Source organism: Motacilla alba, chromosome 2, assembly GCF_015832195.1.
Source record: "Motacilla alba alba isolate MOTALB_02 chromosome 2, Motacilla_alba_V1.0_pri, whole genome shotgun sequence".
In the NCBI taxonomy this organism is placed as follows: domain Eukaryota; kingdom Metazoa; phylum Chordata; class Aves; order Passeriformes; family Motacillidae; genus Motacilla; species Motacilla alba.
The window spans coordinates 31,386,287-31,408,988 of NC_052017.1; the positions used below are offsets into that span (position 1 = coordinate 31,386,287).

Below are 22,702 nucleotides of genomic sequence, written 5' to 3' on the forward strand. Positions count from 1 at the left end.
AATATGTAGAGAAGGAAAGTACCCATAGAAGAAAGTTTTGTCTTTGGTGTCAAAGAGAATAAATTCTAGTACTGCCAAAGTAACAGTTCTCCAAAGTATTGGGTTTGAGGATCATCATGCTAGGGACAATGAAAGAATTTAACTCAGCTTGTCTCTTCAGGCCAACTCCTGCAGATTTACTAAAGCATGAACAGTCACGAGCCTCCAGAGATTTCACTAACACTTTTTCCTCTATTTTGGTCTCTCACTGCAGAACAAGTAACTATGTTTTCCTTCTAGCCACTCTAAACAGGTAACTTTAGAGTGCAGACACATGAGCACAGAGAGTATGATAACATTCAATAATCGGGTAAAAGGGGAGACATATAGGAAGCAAAACTCTAAAAAGGCATATTCTGCAAAAAAGAATGATAATGTGAGTTTACAGAGCTCTGGCAAACATACAGTAGAAAATTAAAATCAAATGACTGAAGGTACCACATTTCCACCCATCTTGTCAATCCATCTGAAGGCTGATCCTGACACATCACAAGGGCATCTTATCTGCTAGTCAATCACTACCAGAGCATCCCTGCAGCCAAATTCATGCCAAACATCCAAATATAAGAGGAGACAAAAAAAACCCCACATGCCCAGGTAATATAGCAAGCTAGAGATAGCAAGCTAATGCCTTCAAACCCCCTAGTCAGGTGTCTCCATTTTCCTACTGTTTCCTACCAATACTGACTTTTGTCAGATGAAAAGCACATCTCTACAAGATTTTTCAACCCGCAAAAGAAAGCTGTCTCATTTGCAAGGTGATCTGGAGGCGAATTGTCATTATAAGGCCAGACACATGTAAAGTAGTCAGTAAAAGTTGCAAACAGCTGTATATGCACACTTACAGATTGCACATGTCAATCCTGGGAGGAGACAGTGGCAGTAGTTGAAGTAGGAGCTTTACTCCATTCTTCCATGCTTCCTCTTTCTCAAATTCACAGAAAAGGTAGGTACATTCATCTGCTGAGAACTGGTAGAAAGCATGACTGTCCTGGAAATAGAGTTGTCTGTCCACTGTAAGAAAAAATATTATTAGATACCCTTTAAACCTTCAGCATGTAAAGATTCCTACCACATTCTATATTACACTTGATCTTAATGCTGAGTTATACCACCACACAGGACAAAAGGATTGAATACTCAGCACAGAAAAAATCCTGACCTCTCAGTTTAATTCAGTGCATCCAAACAGGAAAACCCCAAAACCTCAATTTAAAGATCTCCCTCCAGGATCTGGAAATTCAAGCATTAAGACTGGTGAGTGTTAATCAATTTTGGAATCAGTTCAGGTTTAGGGAATAAAAACCTTCCTCTTTTTTGTTAGATTTCTGAGTCTCAGTTTCCATTGGTTTCTAAACTGTTTTCACTAACAGTCAGGCAATAGTAAACAAAGTTCAGTAATGGGGATGCAGCCCATCATTATTCCAGCTTCTCCTCAAATTCAGGGCTACTGGATTTGCAGACTAGACCTTGTCAAGGAGATGTATCAGTTGTCCTCCCTGAAAAAAAATTGGATTAAATGAGGGAAAAAGAACAGAGTCCAGAGCCAAAAGGACAGACTCCTGCAAGTAATTTAGCCCTTGCTGAGGCTGCATGACCAGACATGCTGTCAGTTTAGTTGAAGAAAACCTTAAAGTACACTATCAGTGTACATATGCAGAAGTCTTCCATAAGTCCTCACCTTTTCACAAGAAAGAGGTTAAGCATCTAGCACAGACCCCAGGCTGGGGTGTGACCTGAGTTGAGCTACCTAAGTAGTCCCAGCCTCCAAGTAAAATCCATCAGATATCCAGAGTCTGGTTACCACTGTAATTATCACCAACCACATTAGCTGGACCAAATCCCTCACTTGGTGGGGGAGTTGGAGACAGCAGGGTAGAACCTGGCCTCACCACTGTCTCAAGGAGCTGGATCCTCTCTCATCCCATTGTAATTAAAAATTATGGAAAACAGAGAGGAATAGAAAATCATTAATAGCTACAGAAGTCATCTGGTAAAGCCATGATCTGCAGCAACTAAACAGCTGCTCTCTTGTGAGAAATCTAAAATAGCTTGAGGGGAAAAAAAACCCTGGAAAAGACATGCACTCTGTCTGCAACTTGATAATAGGCAATTACAGGAATGAAAAAAGGAATGAAATTGCCAAAAACAAGGGATTGATCTTTGGTATTTATGAAATGAAAGGTCACAGAAATGAGCCTCCCAAAAAGATAGTGGAAAAATGAACTGGCAAGAAAATTGGATCAATATGGGTTTTTTTCTTCCTGTCCTCTGATCAAAACCACAGCTCCTGTCCTGTGCAGGAGAAAGGGATTGCCTTCCTCACTCTGCAAGTACTGGCAGGACTGACCTGACAATATAATGCCCATATCCAGGAGGAGCTGCCACACTCCAACTGCTGTAGATCTGCACTTCACAAAAGGGCACTGCTCCAAAAGCCAGTCTACGAGTTCTGATCCAACACAACTTCTCCTGCAAATAAGCAAAACATCACTTCTTAAACTACAGTAATGTTAAAACATTACTTTATAATAAAGAGCTCTTTCTAAAGCTATCAAAAGTCAGCCTTTTTGTTCAGCAGAGGAAACTCTTTGTCTCAATCCCTAATTTTTGTAAACCTATTTATTTCAAGGGAAGAAATTATGTTGGCAAGCCTCAGGGGATACCTCTAGCTACAATCAGGGAACTTACACTAGATGAGCAAGTCCCCTTACATACCTGATTCATGTAGCATCCTTTACAATACATAGCATTTTTATGAATTTGTGTTGTATACACGTCATCCAAAGATGCATAAGCGATAAATAAAATCCAGCTTTTAGACTCAGCCTTTTATCTCCTTTCCAAGCATGGCATAATCATGTTATGGCATAATACAGTTAAACAATACGTGTAAGAACTTTAAGTGCTGCTCTAGGATGGACTTAATCCTTCATATTATTGGTAAATGTAGATATTCAAATAATAATAAAAAGTAGTGGATTTTTCTTAGACACAGGTGTGAATGAATGGTGCTATAATAGAGAGCTGCACATTTTGGTGTAATTGAAAACAGGAGGAAGCATTTATGCTACAATGCAACACAAATGGAAAATCACTTAATTACAGAAATATTCCATAAATTATATGTAGAAATCACTGTGTCACTAAATCTTGGAATCCAATTAAGCTCTTTTATAACTCCAAACCATGGCTGAAATTAATACTCTTTCATTTCAATAAAATAACTGACAAACACTATTGTATATGAAAGCCATAAGCAATTGAATTAATGTATATACAATCAGGCCACTGCTGCTTTCTGACAACTGACATTGTAATGTAAGAAAATATATTAAGGTACATGAGACTTGAAAGAATTTTTAAAAGAAAATATTTTTAATTCTAAGTGACATACACAGAATCTCACACTCAGAATTTACTCTCTTGTCAAATCGAAGCATAAATAAATGCAAATAAAACTCTTAAAGTAAATTAAAACAACTTATTTTGATTTACCTGCAAATGCCAGTAAGGTACACCCTGTCTTTAATCAAGTCAGAAGCTTGTAGAGTAAAAATATTCCTGAGAGCTCTCCCAGCACAGGAAGAACTTTCTCCATAAATCTGAATGAAAAGAGAAATTGAAAACTGTGACAAATAGGGATTTATCCCTGCTGCAGTAAATTGCCTTGCCACTGTCCACTCCCTCCCTTGGAGCAATGCCTTCTTCACAGGTAAATGACAAGCAAGCACCCAGTCTCAAAGGAAATACACCCCAGCTTCTGCCAGTTGTATCATGGGTTGCAGATGCCCCACAAGCTGGGCTGATTTTACGTTTGCTGCCCTAGAAAAGGAGAGGTTGAACCATCTATCAGCTTTACCTTTGAACAACAGACAGATGAAAACACGTGTTACTCTAGCAAAGCAGAGACATAGGAACTGTTGCAAAATCACAGAGATACAGTTTCAATAAATATAATTTCCTATGTATTTGAGCTAAGTAATTCATTTCAAACCTAATACACACTGAAAGACTATTTCATAGTCTTTTCTTTTTGTTCATAACCTTTAGAGGTTTCCTATGACAGCTCCAGATCAGTTCATCCATGCATTGCCAGGAGGATATGGTCTTTCAGAATAGACACACCTCTGATCTCCCCACACCTGATTTCTGCCCTGCACCTCAAGGCTGCAGATGAGTCTGTCAAAGCAGAACACAACTCAGTCTTCCATAAAACCATGTTCCACCCAGACTCTGTGTACCACTCCTTACTGAAGAATTTACCTTGGGCTTCTTTTGTGGTGTTTCCTCACTGTCTCAGCAAAACACACCAAGTGACACAAAGAAATAACTTGATGCTGTTTGGTTTCATCTTTTTGTTTGTTTGCTTCCTATGTTTAGGAGCTTTTTAAGGCATATAGAAGAGACCTGAGAGAGCAAAATCTTGAAACAGGAGTTCTCAAAATACCGTAAAAATAAGCTAAACAGTGGCTATCATTTCAGTGACTAGGAAGCAAGTGCACACTGGAATTAACAAAAATTCAGTTTGCAAACTCAGTAATAGTAGGATGTGGTTTGTAACATACACATACCAAATGATAACTTCTTAACTGGATTTTAACTGCAGGTCACATTCACAAGAATCTTCAAAGCTATGAATAAGAACTTGAACTGAAGCATTCCTTGCATGTTGTTTGATGAAATAGAATTATAAAGAAGGTTCACAAGTACCTTATTTGAAGGAGTTTCCAAATAGGGATTTGAAATTCTTCTGGACAGGGTCTGTAAGATAATTTGGTAGACTGTTAGTTTTGTTATGGTTTTTGCATGGAAAAAATAAAGTAGCTGCAATCTAGTCTTTTAGCTATTGAAATCTACATAAAAAGAATTTATCAAATCATCTGAATAGTCTAACATATGTCTCCAAATAATAATTGTTTCACATCACAAAAAAGGTTTGGTAAACTCAGTTCTGTGATTTCTATTACTTTTATTCTTGATCGGGAAAAGATTATGAACAATGAGATGGCAAAGCCTATAGAAAACACACAATTATCGGGTCAGGAACCATCAAAAATGACAGTGAAGAATCTCAAGATAAACTTTAAAAATGCTGGGTGAAAAGACAATTTCATGATGAGCTCAACATTGAAATCAGCATGTACTAGAGGGAGAAAATGTAATTACACATACTTCTAAAGCAAACTTTATCAATGCGGTAAAGACACCTCAGGGTCACAGAACCCTTTTCAAAGAAGACCACTCTTCTAAATGAAATTCTTAACTGTAGTTAAAGGAAATTAGGATAAATGGTGAATAAAATGGTGACCAGCGGGGAGGTAACTAATGTAGATCAGCGTTATCTCTGCAGTGTCACATGTTGCACTGGTACCCACCTCTCAGGAAATGAATGCTCCAATGTTAGAGGGGATTCAGACAATAGTAGTAGTGGGAATAATAAAGGATTTGGATAAATTTTAATATGAGAAAAGACAGAAAAGACTGTGACTATTTACCTTACAAAGGAGAGATTGCAAGAGACATAATGCAATTATATAATATGGCACAAAGAAAAGACTAATTTTCTGTACTTTGCTTTACATTACATGAAAATAACTGATCATTCAATGAAATTAAAGAGGATTCATATTTGAGGAGACAGAAAGGAAAATCACAAATAAATCTTCACAGCAGTGAAATGCAAATGCCAAAATCTTACCACTGATCAATAAAGACTGGGATTTAAAATTATAACACTCACAGTGAACAAGAACTCTGAAAGGCAGAAACAGGATAAACATCTCCACAAGAATCAGGTTAACCCACTCTTACTCACCATGATCCCCCCATATCTCGTCACTATTAAAAGACAAGATATTTTCTGTACTGATGCTTACTTGCAACTTCTATCTTACTACAAGCCACACAAGACACGAATAAACACTGCCTAAAATAAGCCTGGAAGTGGAAAAGAAGACTGCAGATTGTAGAGGTGCACTGGCATTACAACAGGAAGATCATGTGGTGCTCCCTCACATTATTCCAACTTCTCAGCAGCATAATTAACTCCTTGCTTTGAGAAGGATCCAATTCTCACTTGTTATATTTCAATCATAAAAAAACCCCATCATTCACACTCTGTAAGAATTACAGAATCCATATTTCAGTAACACCACCTGCTTTTTCCTCCCTGTGTTCTTGTTCCTGTATTTTTGGAAAGGGAAGGGACGAGGAACCACAGAAGCATCCATCGCTGTTTACCCTTCCACGCTCATCACAAACCTTAGTGTAGTTCCATGCATTACAGCAGCTCCATATGGAAATACTGTAACATATAAACCTAATTTCCCTCTCCCATGCCCAACAAAGATGCTGTAAGAGCGCAACACAGCCTCAGATCCCACTCACTCTTCCTAGCCGGCATGTCATTAACACCTCAGTTCTGCAGCAGCCCTACATACCACCACTTCTCTTGGTTTCTGTCCAAGTCTTTCATTCCACAAGCCTCTCTCACTGCAGCAGCATAGTCAAAGTTTATACTTTGATTTCCCTGCTCCCTGCTCCTTTCCCAGGCTGGCGCTGACAGAGGACAGGGAGGGTCACCCAGGGAGAACATTGGTACTGCAGAGTGCACTTAAATGACAGCGTAAGATGAAGCTCAGCAAAAAGGACAAATTTGGTTGCCTTCTACAACAGAGTTGCAGTGGTGATAGATGAGAGAGACTGACATAATCTACCTGCACTTGTGCAAAGCATTTCATACTATCCCATGCATATCCTTGTCACTAAAATGGAGACATATGCATTTGACAGATGGACTACTCAGTGGATAAGGAAATGGATGCACTCAAAGAGTTGTGGTCAATGGTTTGATGGCTGTGTTTGATCACCAGTGATGAGTGGTGTCCCTCTGGGACCATATTATTTAACATCCTCATGTTAACATGGGAACGTGGACAGTGGGATTGAGCACACCCTCAGCAAGTCTGGGGATGACAAGTTCAGTGGTGTGACTGATACTCTAGAGTGAAGGGATTCCATCCAGAGAGCCCTGGACTTGAGGCTTGAGAGCTGGGCCTGTGCAGTCCTCATGTATTTCAACAAGGCCAAGCGTGAGGTCTTGTGCCTGGGTTGGGGTAATCCCTAACATGGACACAGGCTGGGTGATGAGTGGATTGAAACCAGTCCTGTGGAGAAGGTCTTGGGGGTATTGGTGGATGAAAAATGGGACATGACCCAACTGTATCCTGGGCTGCATCAAAAGAAGGAGGAGTAGCAGGTTGAGGGTGGTGAATCTGCACCTCTACTGCACTTTTGTGAGATTCCCCACCTGGAGTATTGTATCCATTTGTCAGCTTCCCAGCATAATAAAGATGGAGATCTGTTGGAGGAAGTCTAGAGGAGGGCCACTAAGTTGATCATGAGAATGGAGCACCTCTCCCATGGAGATAAGCTGAGAGAGTTGGGTTGCTCAGCCTGTAGAAAAGAAGGCTCCATGGAGATCTTGTAGTATCTTCCAGTATCTAAAGGGAGCCAACAGGAAGGACATAGATGTACTTTTTATCAGGGAGTGTAGTGAAAGGACAGCTAATCATTTACAGGGCAGGTAATAATTTTAAACTGAAATTGGGTAAATTTAGATTAAATATTAGGAAGAAATTCTGAGGAGTCTGCAAAAGGTGTCTGATGCTGAAAACCAGTAGAAAAAAAAAAACCCAAACTTCTAGTTTATCCTTCAGACCACAAAGTGCTAGCTCTGGTGCACAGAAGACAGGAGGAATTCACAGCCCTGAAAATGGACGAGGTAGGACAGGACAATGACTTTTTGGTGGCAGCCTGAACCTGTATCAAGGTGGAGCAAAGATCAAACATTGGAGAGACCATGAGAGTACATTTAGCCTGCCATGCATCCAACCACCCAAAATTTCTAAAAGCATAAGAAAATAGAAGCTGGAAGTGGCTTTCTAGAATAGTAAAAATGATCGTTCATGTTGATGCTAGTGCAGCTTGTGTAATGTTGAAACACTCACTGCAGTTAGGCTGAAATTAACACAGAAATTTAGGATTTTTATGTCCTACCTACCATGATAGATCCTGGGGGTTTTTTGTTGCTGTTTTTTGTTTTTGTTTTTTTTTTTAACTTGCCTCAATAAATATTAGGTACTGAGCACACCTCTATTCAGCAAACTCCTTTGGCTGTTGGGGACAAACTGGGCAGTTGCCTACAGGAGAGGAAGAGGTAGTGGATAAGTGGTCCAGCCCATCTTCAAAGACCCCAGCTTTTGGGTGGTTTTATTGGGGAAACACCACTCCTCCCTGAAGATATCTGGTAAATATAGGCTGCTCCCCCAAAATTATTTTGACACACACCAATTGAAAATACGTTTGCAAATCACTCTAAGAATGAGCCAAAATGTGCTTTTAAAGCAAATTAATTAGTCATCAAGCAAACAGCTCATCTCTCATGAAAACTACCTTGGAACAGTTAATGATGCCCACGCCAAGTGCTGCTTTCTAGCTGCTGCCACCCTGGCATCCCCACGTGCCTCTTCACCAGCTTGAGGAGATTTGCCAAGCCCCATGTCAGGGAGAGAACAGGGCTATGGCAGCACAAGTGGAAGGACAGGAGACCATATTTGCAGGAGATCCAGAGGACTGGGTGTCCTCCAGAAGGACTGTCCCATCACACATGAGTAAGTGTGCATAGGCAGCTTCATCTTCCCTGCTGGGAATACATGAAGAAAGAGGCAGGGAGAGGACAATCCAGAGTCTGAACTACGAACATGGCACAGGGACAGCATCATCCTAGCTTGGGAACATAACCCGCATGCTACAGGAGAGGACAGCTGGGACAGGAGGCCCAGAGAAAGTTTTGGAATCGGACTGCTAGTATCAAATCTGAATACACCACAGAAAATTTAGTCTGAAATTGGGAAACATTGTAAAGGAGTTTACTGTGGTATTTAAAATCACTAAAATCACCAGGAGTTGAGTAATGACATGAAAAGAATGGAAGGATTAAAATAAAGTGAACAGCAAGTAATTGAAACAACCAGAAGGAAGTATTTATCTATAATCTATATGATCAGCTTATAGAACTATAAGCCAAAAAACTAAATATGCCAGGTAGAGTTTTAGAAGCAGAGGCTAATTTAATGACTAATCCTACTATGCAAAGTCTATACCTAAGTTTAAATTAGCATTGCTTCAACTGTACAGTTATTTTTAAAACAAGCTGAGAATTTCTGATGTTACTTAAATAGTTTTAATATATCAGCACAAATTGGTTTTTAGAGGTTTGGAAAGAAATTCCCCCACAACAAAGTATACTAATGGCTCTATTGGAAAGAACAAGCTGTATCTTACTGTAAGATGCTAAGTTAGTTCCTTCCTTGGGAGGGTATTGAACTGGGTCCACTACAGCAACTCCCTGTGCATTTACTACAACCTGGTTAATGTTCTGTTCAAGGGTTAATGATACTGTAGAGCATGGATTTAGTAATATCTTTTGGAGATACATTTGAATTTTCTCCTCATTTTTAGACCTGGGATTTTGCTTGCCATATCTCAGCTTGGGAGAATGACTTGCCTACAAGTTGCTTGTGCTTCGCCTCCTGCCCAAGCTGTTCCAACAACTGCTGATATTTCTGTCATTGCCAGCACTGCAGTCACAGTAGCATCAGCAATGCTCCATACATCTGCTAGCAATTTAATCACCAGCATGCTCAGAAAGAAACAGAGTAAAAGTGCTTCAAGCTCCAGTTCAAGTGCTTTCCCCAGCTGGGATTTAGTGCAGTGGTAGCAGCCAGCAACCTGTCTACACTAGAAGTCAATGTAACACCTCAAAAGAGGCTATAGAAATTGTAGGGAAATAATAATTTCAAATATGGAACTGAAATGTTTTGCCTTTCTTCTTAGAGCATCTGATACTCATGCACAGTTAGCGAGAAAAAAAAGACAAAAATGGGAAGGAAGAATTTCTTTTTTAGTCAGGATTATTCCTTTTACTAAATTTTCTAAAGTAGGATTTATTTTGAAACTAACAGAAATGAGGAAAGGCAGAATCATGGCTTTTCTTCCCCAGTAAATTGTTCAAGCTTCCATTCCAGATTTTTTAAATGTATAGGTTTTTCACTGATTGCGTTTCTAAAATATGAGCATAATAATTTATGCTTTGGAATTTGTAATGTGCAGTCAAACTTTACCTGCTTTCAGTTTACAACACATCAATATTTGTCTGTTTGATCAGAGCTTAATTTGCAAACATGCCCATGATCAACTCCACGTTGCTGGGCAGTCTAGAAACATTTTTGTTATGCACAAATATAACAAAACAGTTGTTCATAGTTTCAGGGCACTGTCACTATGTCCCTAAAGAATTTAGTATAACACTCATGCACTTCAAACTGGATTACTCAATATACTTAAAATTAGGCAAATGCTTCAGTGTTGTTATTCCCTAAATATAAATAGCCTGGACAAAAAATAGTCTCATTTTGAAATGCACATGGTGTAGCACAGACTACCTGGTAATGAGATCATTTCTATTCCCTGACAGGGGGATTTCTGCAACTACTCAACACCTGAATCCTAAATTGGCTAATGTGATCACAAAGGAAATTATATATTCAGACACACATCCAAAGAGAATTTAAGCATCCAAACCTAAAATACACTTTCGCAAGTACTCATGCTGGAAACTTCCCACATTCCAACCATGAGAGCGTATGGAAAAGGATCACAAATAAAGCTGAATACGAATTCACTCTCAAAAACAATCATCTGCTTGTACTTTTCTCTCCAATGATCATTCAGCTCTAAGAATACAGTAGCTTAGAAAAAATTTTAAAAATCCACCAGAGGTATTTACTTAATTTCCCTCAGGCTTCTCTCCCACTCCACGCACAATCAAAAAGTAATTATTTGTGTCTCAAGCAGATTTTGTTCTCTTGTTATGAACCATGACAATGATAATGCCATGAGAGCGACAGAAACCACTGCAACTGTTATAACTGATAAAAATCTATGGGGGTTTTTTATCAAAAAGATTTGCTGGAGTTGCTAAAAGCAAGCAGCTATAATAATGAGAGAGTTTCCTCTCTAGTCCTGATCTGAACACAAATCCTGAAACAAAGCTGGGCTTGTTTACCTGTCTGGTAAACACAGGGCTTTGTGTACCTGTCTGGCACACTCTCCTCAACCTGCAACACAAGAAGGCAGTAATTTCTGCAGGAGTAAATGCCCATTTTTTCCCAGTGCTCACTCGTGCCAGGCAGGGAACGGGGGAAGGGAGCAAAAAATTACTGAATAATATGATTTATCACTTTGCCACCTTTGATTTTTTTGCATTTGATATCACCTGCTACTGTCTAAATGATAGTTGTTTCAAGCAGAAGTAAGACATGGGTGTTGTGTTCAGTAGATGAAACGCTACCGTTGTTTGAAGGTGGCTGGATATAGGGAGTGTTGTCATGAATCCCAATCCGTTTCCATGTGGCAACAGATTTTTTCTTGTTGCTAAGGCACAGCGAGCAGAGTTGGTTGGGAAGCTCTGACTTTCGGAGGATATCATTCATATGAAATCATAGAATATGCCTGACTTTCTGCCAATAATATTTGTAACAAACAACCTTCCCCCACTGCTCCATTTGAAACCCACTGTCAGAATTCATGGGTAATGAAGAATAACCAACGTGACAGTTCTCTGCATTAATATTTATTTAAGATTAAATATAAAACCCTTTATAAAGGATCTTTTCTTATAAAGGAAAGCTCTTCTCCTGATCATCTCAAACTTCATACACTTAGGTGTAGCATAAAAAGGTCAAAAAGCTGTGAAAAGAAAAATCTGTATTCAATGGAGCTTGCAATTTAGGGTTCCCAGATGAGCCTGAAAAGCTCTCTGGAGAAACCCTAAATGAGTCATTAATGAAAGAAAACCAAGGAGGTATTGTCATCTGTTTTCTGTATGAAAAGAACTTACAAAATAAGTTATTTCACGAAGGGGAAACCCACAACCCATGGTTCGTTCTCACTTCTTCCAAAACAGAAAGAGATGTGAGAAGAAAATGGATGTTCTTCATAAAGACAAGCAGTGCTCTTAATGTTTAAAGACTTATTTCTGAGTCAGCAAGGAAAAATATGCATTTAGAAGCATTTCTTTATTTTCCAGTGCCTGGCAAAGTAAGTATGGCTGAATGGGTTTGTGCTTCAAACAAAACTAATTTTTATTTTATCTGGCATAACTCATCCACTTTCAAAGTCTCTGGAGCCTAGCAAGGAGTGTAATTTAGTGTCCAAGAGCAAAATTTATTTTCAATGCCCTTTTCTTGGCCTAAAATAAGTTAATTAATGAAAAGAATATCATAGAACAAAATATGGCAGGGCTGGCTGGTTTCTCTCCTCCCTCTTCCTCAGTCCTACCACGGCAAAAAGCCCAGGATAAATCCAGCTTCAGGAAGGCACCAACACAGGCTACTCCATCTGTATCCTGTGCCTCAAATAAAGCTGCAGCATCCTGACATCCACCCAGACTGAGAGAAACGGAGGAGTGGTGAGCCAGCAGAAGGGGATACCTTCGTTGGGAAGTTTACGTTACTAAAGAAAGGAGACAGCCATCCTTCTGCTAATGATGAGTTCCATGATCAGATTAAGTACCCTGAAATGAGGCTGCTGACAAGCAGGTCGTGTCCTCTCTACACCTCCTGCTTTGGCTTCCCATTCCTGCCACTCTTCTCCTTTGTGCTTCCACACGTGTCCATGAAGCCATATCCTGAACCAAGCCAAAGGGCCAGTGGCTTTGAATTGGCTCATTAAATAGAGATTCATTTCAACAGAGATGGTTTCCCTTGGTGGGGTCACTGGGGAGCCACACAAACACAATCCCCAGCAAGGCAAGCAGCGGGGGCACAGGCAAAGGCTGTGGGACAAGGAGGGAGGCAGGCAGGGACAGCTGTGCTCAGAGGAAGCATTTGTTTATGCTAAATTAAAACTATCCAAGGAATGATGGCATAAAGCACATCTAATAAATCCTTTTTATGTTGACAGAGCAGAGACACTGCTCTGTCAACATAAAAAGGAAGTTAACTATGCTCGCAAAAAATGACAATACAAAATTCAAGGGTGTCAGCAATGGGGAACATCACAATGTGAACTCCATGTTAACATAAATGCATCAGCTGAAGCAAAACACAATACCCATGTCATCTACAACTGTAGACTGAATGGGCATAGTTTGTAATACAGAAACAGAGTTTAAACAAGATTCCTCTTTCTTATAAAGAGAGAATGGACATTTTCAACTCATATGCTAATACATTGTTTGCAGTGAGATTTCATTAAATATGAAAAGAAAGAATTAGAATTTTACTGCTTTTTATCATTCTTTATATAACATTAAAATATGCAGAGTACACTTAATTGTCTATTCATGTCCCTTTGTTAACTAAACTTTATTGCAGCATTTGTGCTCTTGTTTGCCAGTTTGGCCATACATTTCCTAATGATACCTTACAAGATTCCCAGGGCATTTCACTATTCCTGGCTGTCAGCAACATTTCACAGGAAAGCAGTATCTTCCCTGTCTTACAGTAAAAAATAGGCACTTTACAGACTGTCACCATAAACATTTAACAATACTGCTGTACTTCATATTTCTTTAAAACTTAGCACCTAATAAATACAGTAGATGGTCTTTGTCATCTACCCTCGTGTCCCTGGCCACCAGCATCTGGTGTGATTTTGATCTGGAGGGCAGCACATAAGAGAAGATGGGTAGGGGGGTTCAGAGATTGCTAAAATTTTTTGTAGCAGCTAATATTTCTAATAATGCAAATTACAATTTGATAGTACACTATTTGGAGCTTTCGAAAGAATGTGGACTGGATACTTCACACTACAATTAAAACGATGTTCCCAGTGACAGGTTACTGTTTATTTTCATAAATCTACATGAAGACACCAACAAAACAGGTAAAAGAGAGATCAGGAGCATGAAAATGCAGATTGTCTGCATACTTAAAAGCTTTTCAAAGTACCTCTGTTGACAAGTTTCTTGTGTTGTCAGCAAAATACCTTCTCATGACACATTTCCAAATGAAAAAAAAAAAAAGAAAGCAGCACAGCACATCTACTTAGCAAAGGCATTCTTAAAGCTAGGAAGCCTGACTTACAAGCATGCATTAGCAAAAAGAAATTTATGAGGAAATTGTGTGTCAAACACAAGAATAAATGCTCAGGTTGTAAAATCTCCCTGGAGCTTTCGTAACTTTACCAGACAGCGTCCTGCACAATTTCTCTGGCTTTGAATTTTGTCCTGCACAGAGCAGAGGCTGGATCAAACAATCTCCTGGAGCTCCCTTAGCACCCAAATAATTCTGTGGTTGTCTCCAGTTCCATCACTGCCAGAAAATTTAATCCTGCCAGTCCAACTGGCTGTGCCAGGCATAGGAGAAAAAGTCTGTGGAGCTTGAGGGCAACCAGAAGTACATGTCTAGGTGAATTCTGCATTTAAAAAAAGGCTTCTAAAATCACACATTTTCATCACCAAAACTTTTCCCCGTCACATTACCCACTGTGCCAGGTCTCAATTGCTGAGGTACCCCAGCTGTCAACATTACTGCAGATAATAGTGGTGCCAGAACCTCACCTTCAGAGAGCCACATTTCTCAGAGATTAAATATAATAAAAATTTTAAAGCAGACAATCAGCTAAGTGATTCATCTTGCCTGTCACTACCAACCACCCACCATGTAGGTGTAAGTTCAAACGTTTTCTCTCTGGTGTCAGGCAAAACCAGCATGGTTGGGTACTTGATTTTTGCCAGCACAGGCTCAGGAGCCTTCTGATTAACTGCCCCCATAACCCAGCTGCAAGAATGCTCACCTCCACCAAAAGATTCTAGCAAACAGCAGAAGGGCAAAAATATCCAAGACTGCTGCAGCTATTTCAGTGAATGCAGATGCAGGAACAAAACCTCAAATATTAGCAAATAGTCAGCAAATCAGCTGTGAACGATGACGACAAATGGCTAAAAATGTCAATATAGAGTGCATATATTATTCAATAAGAAAATCCATTAAAATCTAAATTCATTCAGAAGCAATTTGTAATTAAAGAAACAGTTTTATAGTTTTCAATAACTAAAGGATCTTTAATGTTTCAAGTACAAAAAGATGAAATTAAAACTCTGTGTTCTGATTATGATTTATGAAAATACCTCCCACTAAATTGCGTTAGCTTACTGTTTGAAAAATGCCTGTCTTTCTGGCAACTTTAAAATTTTCTTTTAATAGGCTGCACACAGATTGTCCATGATTGGGTGTAAAAGTGCACAAATGTATGTTTTTAATGTCTCTATAATTTTATGTCCCTGCTCCCTGAAAGCCCTGTTTTTACCACTGCCTGCACAGAAGGTAGGTCACTCAGTAATTTCCCAAACCTTTTTCCTTCTAGAAGAGCACAGTTACTCCTTTCTGGTACAAGACATTCAAACTATTTCCTCTTTGTTTCTGAGCAACTGATTTTCTGATTTGATAAGTGGCCCACTGGGAAAAGCACCAGACTGTTCAGTGTACCTCAGTTTTACTTCTGAACATGGTGTGGTCACAGCCTTCAGTGAGGCATTTCCCTTCCCATGCAATGGGAACGACCATGAGCAGGCTCTGGAAGCACTTTGAGACCCACAGGTAAAAATCTGCTACCAGATAAGGGCTAGAAGCTCACAAGCTCTCCTCTACGTACCCAGGGCAGCCCCACTCAAAGTTCAAATACCTATAGGACATTTAAAACACAGCAAATCTAGAGTAAAACTGCCAACTTCTGCTTTTCTTGCTTCTGAGGTTTTCCAAGAGCAGGAGCAGCCTTGAGGGTGGGCGAACAAGCTCTGCTTAAAGAATTTTGCATTACAGCCTTAACAGTTTGAGGATCTGCAGTGCTGTGGTTTGTATTGGCAGCGCTCCGTTACGTGACCTCTTGGGAACAATAATAATTTCACTGACAGTAGCTCTTGGCACAAACCAGTGCCAACCTACTGTGAACCAGAGAGTGGGAGTTCTTAACCACTTCCAGAAGAACAGCTGTAACTTACTTTTTTTGTAGGGAGAAACTATTAAAGCCTAACTACTTTAGTTTCATGAAACAGTCAAGGCCTTGCTGTACAGAGAGTCAAAAAGCACTCAATATGCAAAGAAAGAATAAAGCTTTCCCTTAGATCACACAAGCAATTTTTTGGCAAAATAGATCGGGAACTTCTCAACTGCTCTTGGCAAAGCCTCAGAAATACTTGGAACTCAGCTACCAGCACCTTCAAACCATCTGCAGAGTGAGATCTACTAATTCTGATCACCTTGCAAATCCTTAGTCTGGCCATTAAAGCAGGAACAAATGAAAACTCAAGTGCAAACCACTCCAAAGGGAGGTTTGTCACCTCTGAGATGGGAAGGGACCTGAGAAACGTGGAAGTTCAAAAATATCTGAATTTTTCAATGCAGCAGAAACCACTGCATGCCTATCAATTCAATCCCAACTGCTTGGCACACAGAGCAATGTGGAAAGCAGTGTGCAATAACCGTTAGATATGGAGTATGATTAGAACATGAAGAGTCTAGAATATCTAACCAACCACTAAAAGCTGCTTAGGTAAATTTAGCTTTCACCGGACTGAGAGGTAACAGAATCAGAAAATATATATGCAAGACACAGATGAGTTTTGTATAATTCTTTTTTCCTCAGTAAAACTGCTCAAGTGTCAAGTAGCTAAGAGACATAAAATTTTGTTAATATTATAAAATCAAAACCAAACAATACAAATTACATACATTGTACAAATTAATCTCATAAGAAAGTAAAATATGTGCTCAGCACCCCCACAAGGTCACAGATGCAGTTCAGGTGTCTTTAGACAGGAACCTCCTTTGTGAAAATAGGTTCAAGAAAGGAACACAGTCTTTCAAGTGAGGCAAGAATTTCACCCTAATGAGGCAGATTTCCTTAATTACATTCTTTATCCTTAAATTTAATTACCTGCCTTTCTTCTGATATATATCTTTATTTTCATTCTTTATTTATACAAACAATTGTTTGCACACATTTGATATTATTAGCATATGGATAGGTCACATCAGGTTTATGCTGTATTATTTTGAATTTTCTTGCTGCAGATTTAGTCAGTCTAATTTAGTCTCCAAGTCCTTCCTCCCTCCTACTGCTGTAAGAGATTTGATTCCTATGGGGAAGGGTTTTCTTTATCTCTTGAGATTTTCCAGCTGGTACCAGGGAATTTTCTCTTTTTGACCTCCAGTTCTGAAAGGTAGGGCCTTGGTCCAACAATAGACTTTTGAAAATATCACAAATAGAATCTGTCCTATTAGAGCTCTCTCCACTTTTTTTCAAGACAGCATGGGCCTTCAGAAGTGATCCCTGCACCTTTCCTCAGGCTTAGACTACATTCAGATGTACAGCCAAAGTCAGTTTAAACAAAAAGACACAACATTTGACAAGATACTATGGGGCAAGATTAACATCCTGTGAAATGGTAATCCCACTCAAATTCACAGAAAAAGAATATATTAAACTGCGTTTAACCGAGCCTTTTGTGGAGAAAGTACCTGTTAAAAAACTATTTCAGGCAGCCTAACCAAACAAACAAACAAAAAAATCTTGTTTCAGTTTGTCCCACATCAGTCTGTTGTCCCCCATGATGTCAATAATTTCCCTCCAGCAAAACTAGACCTGGCATTTAAAGCAGAAGGTTCCTATCCCTTTCTTCCATTTTTAAAAATGCATTACAAAGCCTTTAAATGACTTTTAAGGCACATTTTTCCCTACAAAAGAAAGATCCTACTCCATAAATAGAAAAAAAACCCTCACAATTTGAGAGTCAAAGGATTAGAAGATTTTTCTACTTTCTACATCTGATTAAATTATCTGAATTAATTAACCTTTAATTGCATTTGCAACTATTATCTAGTTTTCCATCCCAACAGAAGTCCCACCATATGATATCTATATCCTAGTCAATCTTATTCTCATATTCAAAAGCATATGCAAAAGAAGAAAATTACTTGAGTCTAAATTAGCATGAAAAACATGTGTGCAGTGGAAAAAAAGTCCACAGTATTACAGCAGAGCAGGGATCTGAGGTGAATTGTATGTTATGAAACTGAACACACATGTCTGTGTAAGATATGTCTCTTGACAAAGAGGCTGAACTCTCTAAGATTTCAAAAGATCTCTGTACATCAGGTGCTGAAAGGAAAATTACTTCCCCAGAGGAACTGTTGTTTTAAACCAGAAGTCTTTTGGCTTGAAAGTTGTGGATGACTTTTTCAAGGCTGCTTCAAAATATACAGGAGGCAGCCTGCACCTGCAGAATCTGAGATAACCACCCGGGAGAGCACCCATCCCTCACTGGAGACAGCAGCAGTAGCACTGTAACTATTTTTAAAGAAACACTCATTAGAACATGTGAGAGTGAAGCAGAGGGACACAATGTGAACAGAAGTTTGCTTATCAGTCGTGTGACCAGGGCATACAAAAGAAAAGCAGAATAGCCTCTGCATTACTCACAGCCAAAGTACAGCTGAGTGTATCCTGAACAGAGCAACCTCAAAGAGCCAGCAGAACCGTCTGCTGATACCACCATACAATCAGAGGAAAGGACTCACACATCACTGCCTTTCTATAGGGTCACGTTTCCACAACCTCAGGATAGCCAGGCCTGGCAGCCAGTGCTAGGAACAGCACACTTGGAGGAGCTTCTGATCACCAGACTAAAGAGCAGCTCATGCATTTTGTGTGCTACTTGAAGCTGCACTCTTCTTGTCCTTGGACCAGTGTCCAGGGCTCTTCAGGGTCCTCCTTCATCTACCCATGGAAAGCAACAACATAGAACTGAGCCGCCTTCTTCTGCTTTCACCATGTTAAATCTTTATCCTAAGATCGTTGAGGGAATGCTTAGTCCCATGAGAACAAAAGGAAGTAAAGACTGACCACATTTTTTCAGGCCTAGGGGCAAAGAGAATCAGCTCTCTTATTCTTCAATATTCTGCATCACAGCCAATGCTTGCAACACTGATTACTTCAATATGCTGCTACCCTCCTTCCACTTACCCACTGTATCCTAGTTACCAGCCTACTCAGTTTTCAAAGTCACTAATAAACATCATTTTAAGTCAGCAAATGTTTCGTGACCTACGCAAAGCAGGAGGTGGGAGAGAGGAAGAACTGCTGTCTTGAAAAGTTGGTTCAAGCAATATGCACATGGAAAATTATAATTTAGATTGAAATCAGTGAAGAAAAATTCTCCAAAGGGTTAATATATGGCATTGTTCCCTTCAGAATGACTGATCTGTCAGAGAATTACAGAGATGCTCTATCTGTGTTTCCAGGAACACTAACAAAAAGCAAGATGCCAGTGACATCCTAACAGACTGCTGGGACACTCAGTTTACCCTCATCAATTCACTAAAGCAGCCTGGGCAAAGTAGGTCATTTTGGTTCAAACTCTCCAACCTCTTCACCATGACAATCTGCAAAGCCCATCCAGCTCCATCACATATTCTGTAGCAAGGACAGGTGACCCATGGGTTAAAGTCTGGCCCTAGAGCAGACTGATAGCAAATCACCACTTACTGTAAGAGACCTTCATTTTGAGATACTCTGTCTTCCAAAAACAGTTGATGCTCACCCCCATCACCTTGCTTACTGCTCCATCCTTTCCCACACTGTTTTTTAGAGGTGATTTCAAACCATCCTTATCTCAATGGAACAACCACCACAAACCACAAGGGCTTCATCCATTTTATCCAAACCAGCCTAAGCCTGTGGGTTAACTACCTATTTGGTAGCTTGTCCAGCACCAGAAATAACTGTACCAAAATTAAAAGGAGCTTACAAAACTGTTTGGTATGTAAATACTTACACAGAGACTTCTTCAAAATGCAAAGCTTTCAAGAAAAGATTAACAGAAATTTTTCACCTCTATCTAATCTATTTTTTGCATTTTCTTAATGCAATGCCATAATGTCCTTTTTGGAAACTGGACACACCAGCAGAAGTTAACTGAAGAGGGCCTCTAGGACATTATTCCTGGTCAGTAAACCCTTGCCTTGGAATTCACCTCCCTGCTCCCTTCATCAGGATATGATCAAAAGATCAGATGGGTTCATGAACAACAAAGTAATGGGAATGGGAACACTCTGGGGCTTGGAACATTACATGGGAGGTTTGTTTGCATGTTTTTAGCATGCCTCATGCTTGTTGACGTTTTTAACCTCTTCACTTGTGCCAAGAGATAACAATGACTAACTTAGGAGGGAAAAAGTCATGGTATAAAGAAACAAGCATACACATACTGAGGCTGGAGTTGGCTCAGGCTGAAAAGAAGATGAGTCACAGACCCTCAGCATTTAGCTTTGTTTCTAAAAGTCAGATAACACCAAGAACTGTTAAAGCAAGGGATAAAGATGCAGTCTGTTTTCTTGCTTAACTCAAATTAAAAAAAAAACCGCAAAATCAGGTTTCTAGTTTCAGAAGTTTCACAGAATTTACCATTAGCTTTTTAGTGACCAGGGACAGTTTTTAACAAGGAATTCTTGTCTCTGGATAGTTTCTTGGAATTATTTTTATTTACAGAAGGGGCAAATGTGATGTTTCCTTATCGACTCCCACCATCCTGCCATAAATTTTCCTGTAACATGTTTTCCTGTTAATAAATAACTGAAGTAGGTACTTTTCTACAGCCAAAATAAATGTATTCTCAAAGAGCCTAAGTTCATATTGCTTTTAATCAGACCACAAACTCTGATTTAATAGCACTCTTGCTCTGTTAGCTACACTTTTCTGCTTAAATGCAAAAGACTACTCACTACAAGGACATTTTGTGTCTCTGTTTTTAATGAAGTGCTTTACAAGAATAGAGAACAAATGTCTGTAATGTGACATTCTTCAAAAGTCTTTGTTGGTTTACCTGTTAGATAGGTTTGTTTCTAATAGCAGTTTTGCCATAAAGTTGCCTAAGCAGAAAAATAAAAATAAGTTATTCTAAAAAGAACAAAAAGCAACACCTTTCCTCACCAGTCTTTCTTCTTTGATGTATTGGAGCAGTAGCTACTTCTTAACAGCTTATTTTCCACTCCATCACTAGAGTTCCTAAAGAAAATACTTATAGGAGCAGAGTCAAGAGAGACCCTTGCAGAGAGCTCTGCTCAGAGATTACTTGACAATGTTGTTGGTTACTAGTCTGTGGAAAGCCTCCCAAACACTTGTCCACCCACCAAACAGGAGCTTCACTGGTCATGAATATTCTTACATTCCTTAGAAGAACAGCAAAGCCTTTGACAGAGCATGTTGCAACAAAGTCAAGACTGACGTGCTATCAGCTGCTTTTCTCATATGTTCAGAGACCACCTACACAGAACTCTCCACAGCTGTACCTCCAGCTTCAACAAGGACAGTATGGACTCACCCTAACCTAGAAAACTCCTCAAAGGGAATTAAAGCAGCCTTCCATGTGTAGACAAAACATTGTAGTTGATCAAATACACCGAGGTAATCAAGGACAAAAACAGGATTAAACTGACTGTTTTCATTGTGAAAAGGAAAACACAAAGATGCCCCAACATTGTATCCTAGGCTGGATGCTGTTTCATGAAACATATTTGTGATGTAAGCATCAAGATAAGCAAATTTTGCTCACACAAATTTGGTTAGTCACAATCAGAAGCCTATAAACAGCTTCAAATGGATCTAGTCAAGGTAGGCAAGTAAACAGTGCTAAATTATGTTTATCCACATCAAAAGCAAGGAAAAGTATGCTGACAATTTATACTGCTTTAAATTATTTATATCAGCTAAAAGAAAGCAACCTGAATGGCTGAGAAGACATTTTGTGTGAAGAACTAATCAGTGGCCCCAGGAGCTCTGCAGAGATAGCAGATTGTTAGGATGAAAATCCTGCATGATGGGGAGAGGGAGGAAATTGCATGATTTATATAAAACAGTGGCACAGCCTCATCTAGAATATTACATTTAGCACAAGCCATCACCAGTTCAAAGGGACACTGCAGAACCAGACAGAGTTCAAAACAAGGTAACAAAAATGATTACAGCATGGAAGGAGTCATCTAGAGAGGCTGGAATTGCTTGCTTGAAAAACAGATGTGAAAAAGAATAAAAAAGTTAGATGTAGGAAAAGTTAGAAATTGGAAGCTCCCTGCCTCATAGGAACAGAGGAAGGGTCCCTGAAATTGAAGGTAGACTATTCAAAACTGATCAAAACTAAATGTTTTCATCAACAACACAATAAAACAAAACTCAGTTTTCCTTCCCTTGTAAAGTTATTGTCACCAGACCCCACAGAGAAGCTTTGTAAATTTATGTTCCAAGATGAGTCTGAAAACAAAACACTATCCAGATTCATTAAAAGACTGGCTTTGTAGATGCACAACATGAAAAGCTGTAACTAAAATGGTTAATGTCAACAAGCCCCCAGCACCAGAGTATAAACTATCTGACTATTTGAAACTAGGGGGAAAACAAACAAGCAAACAAACAAAACCAAAAAGAAAACCCAAAACAAAAATTTTTTAAAAAGTGTGGGAGACAGGCAATACAACATTTGCCCACACACTCTCTTGAAATCACAAGAAACATTATATTTATGGCTAAAACTGTTATCTGT

The 22,702-nt window shown here is 39.3% G+C and overlaps 1 protein-coding gene across 1 annotated transcript in view; it reads right to left on the reverse strand.

Annotated features, from left to right (window-relative positions):
- Positions 1-22,702, reverse strand: part of RAPGEF5 (Rap guanine nucleotide exchange factor 5) — a 157,462-nt gene that overhangs the window by 123,211 nt on the left and 11,549 nt on the right. Inside the window, exons 2-5 of the mRNA XM_038128762.1 lie at positions 4,753-4,803; positions 3,538-3,644; positions 2,390-2,511; positions 885-1,053 (exon numbers count right to left, since the gene is read on the reverse strand). Of these exons, the coding sequence (XP_037984690.1) occupies positions 885-1,053; positions 2,390-2,511; positions 3,538-3,644; positions 4,753-4,803 (449 nt within the window). The remainder of the gene's footprint in view (positions 1-884; positions 1,054-2,389; positions 2,512-3,537; positions 3,645-4,752; positions 4,804-22,702) is intronic.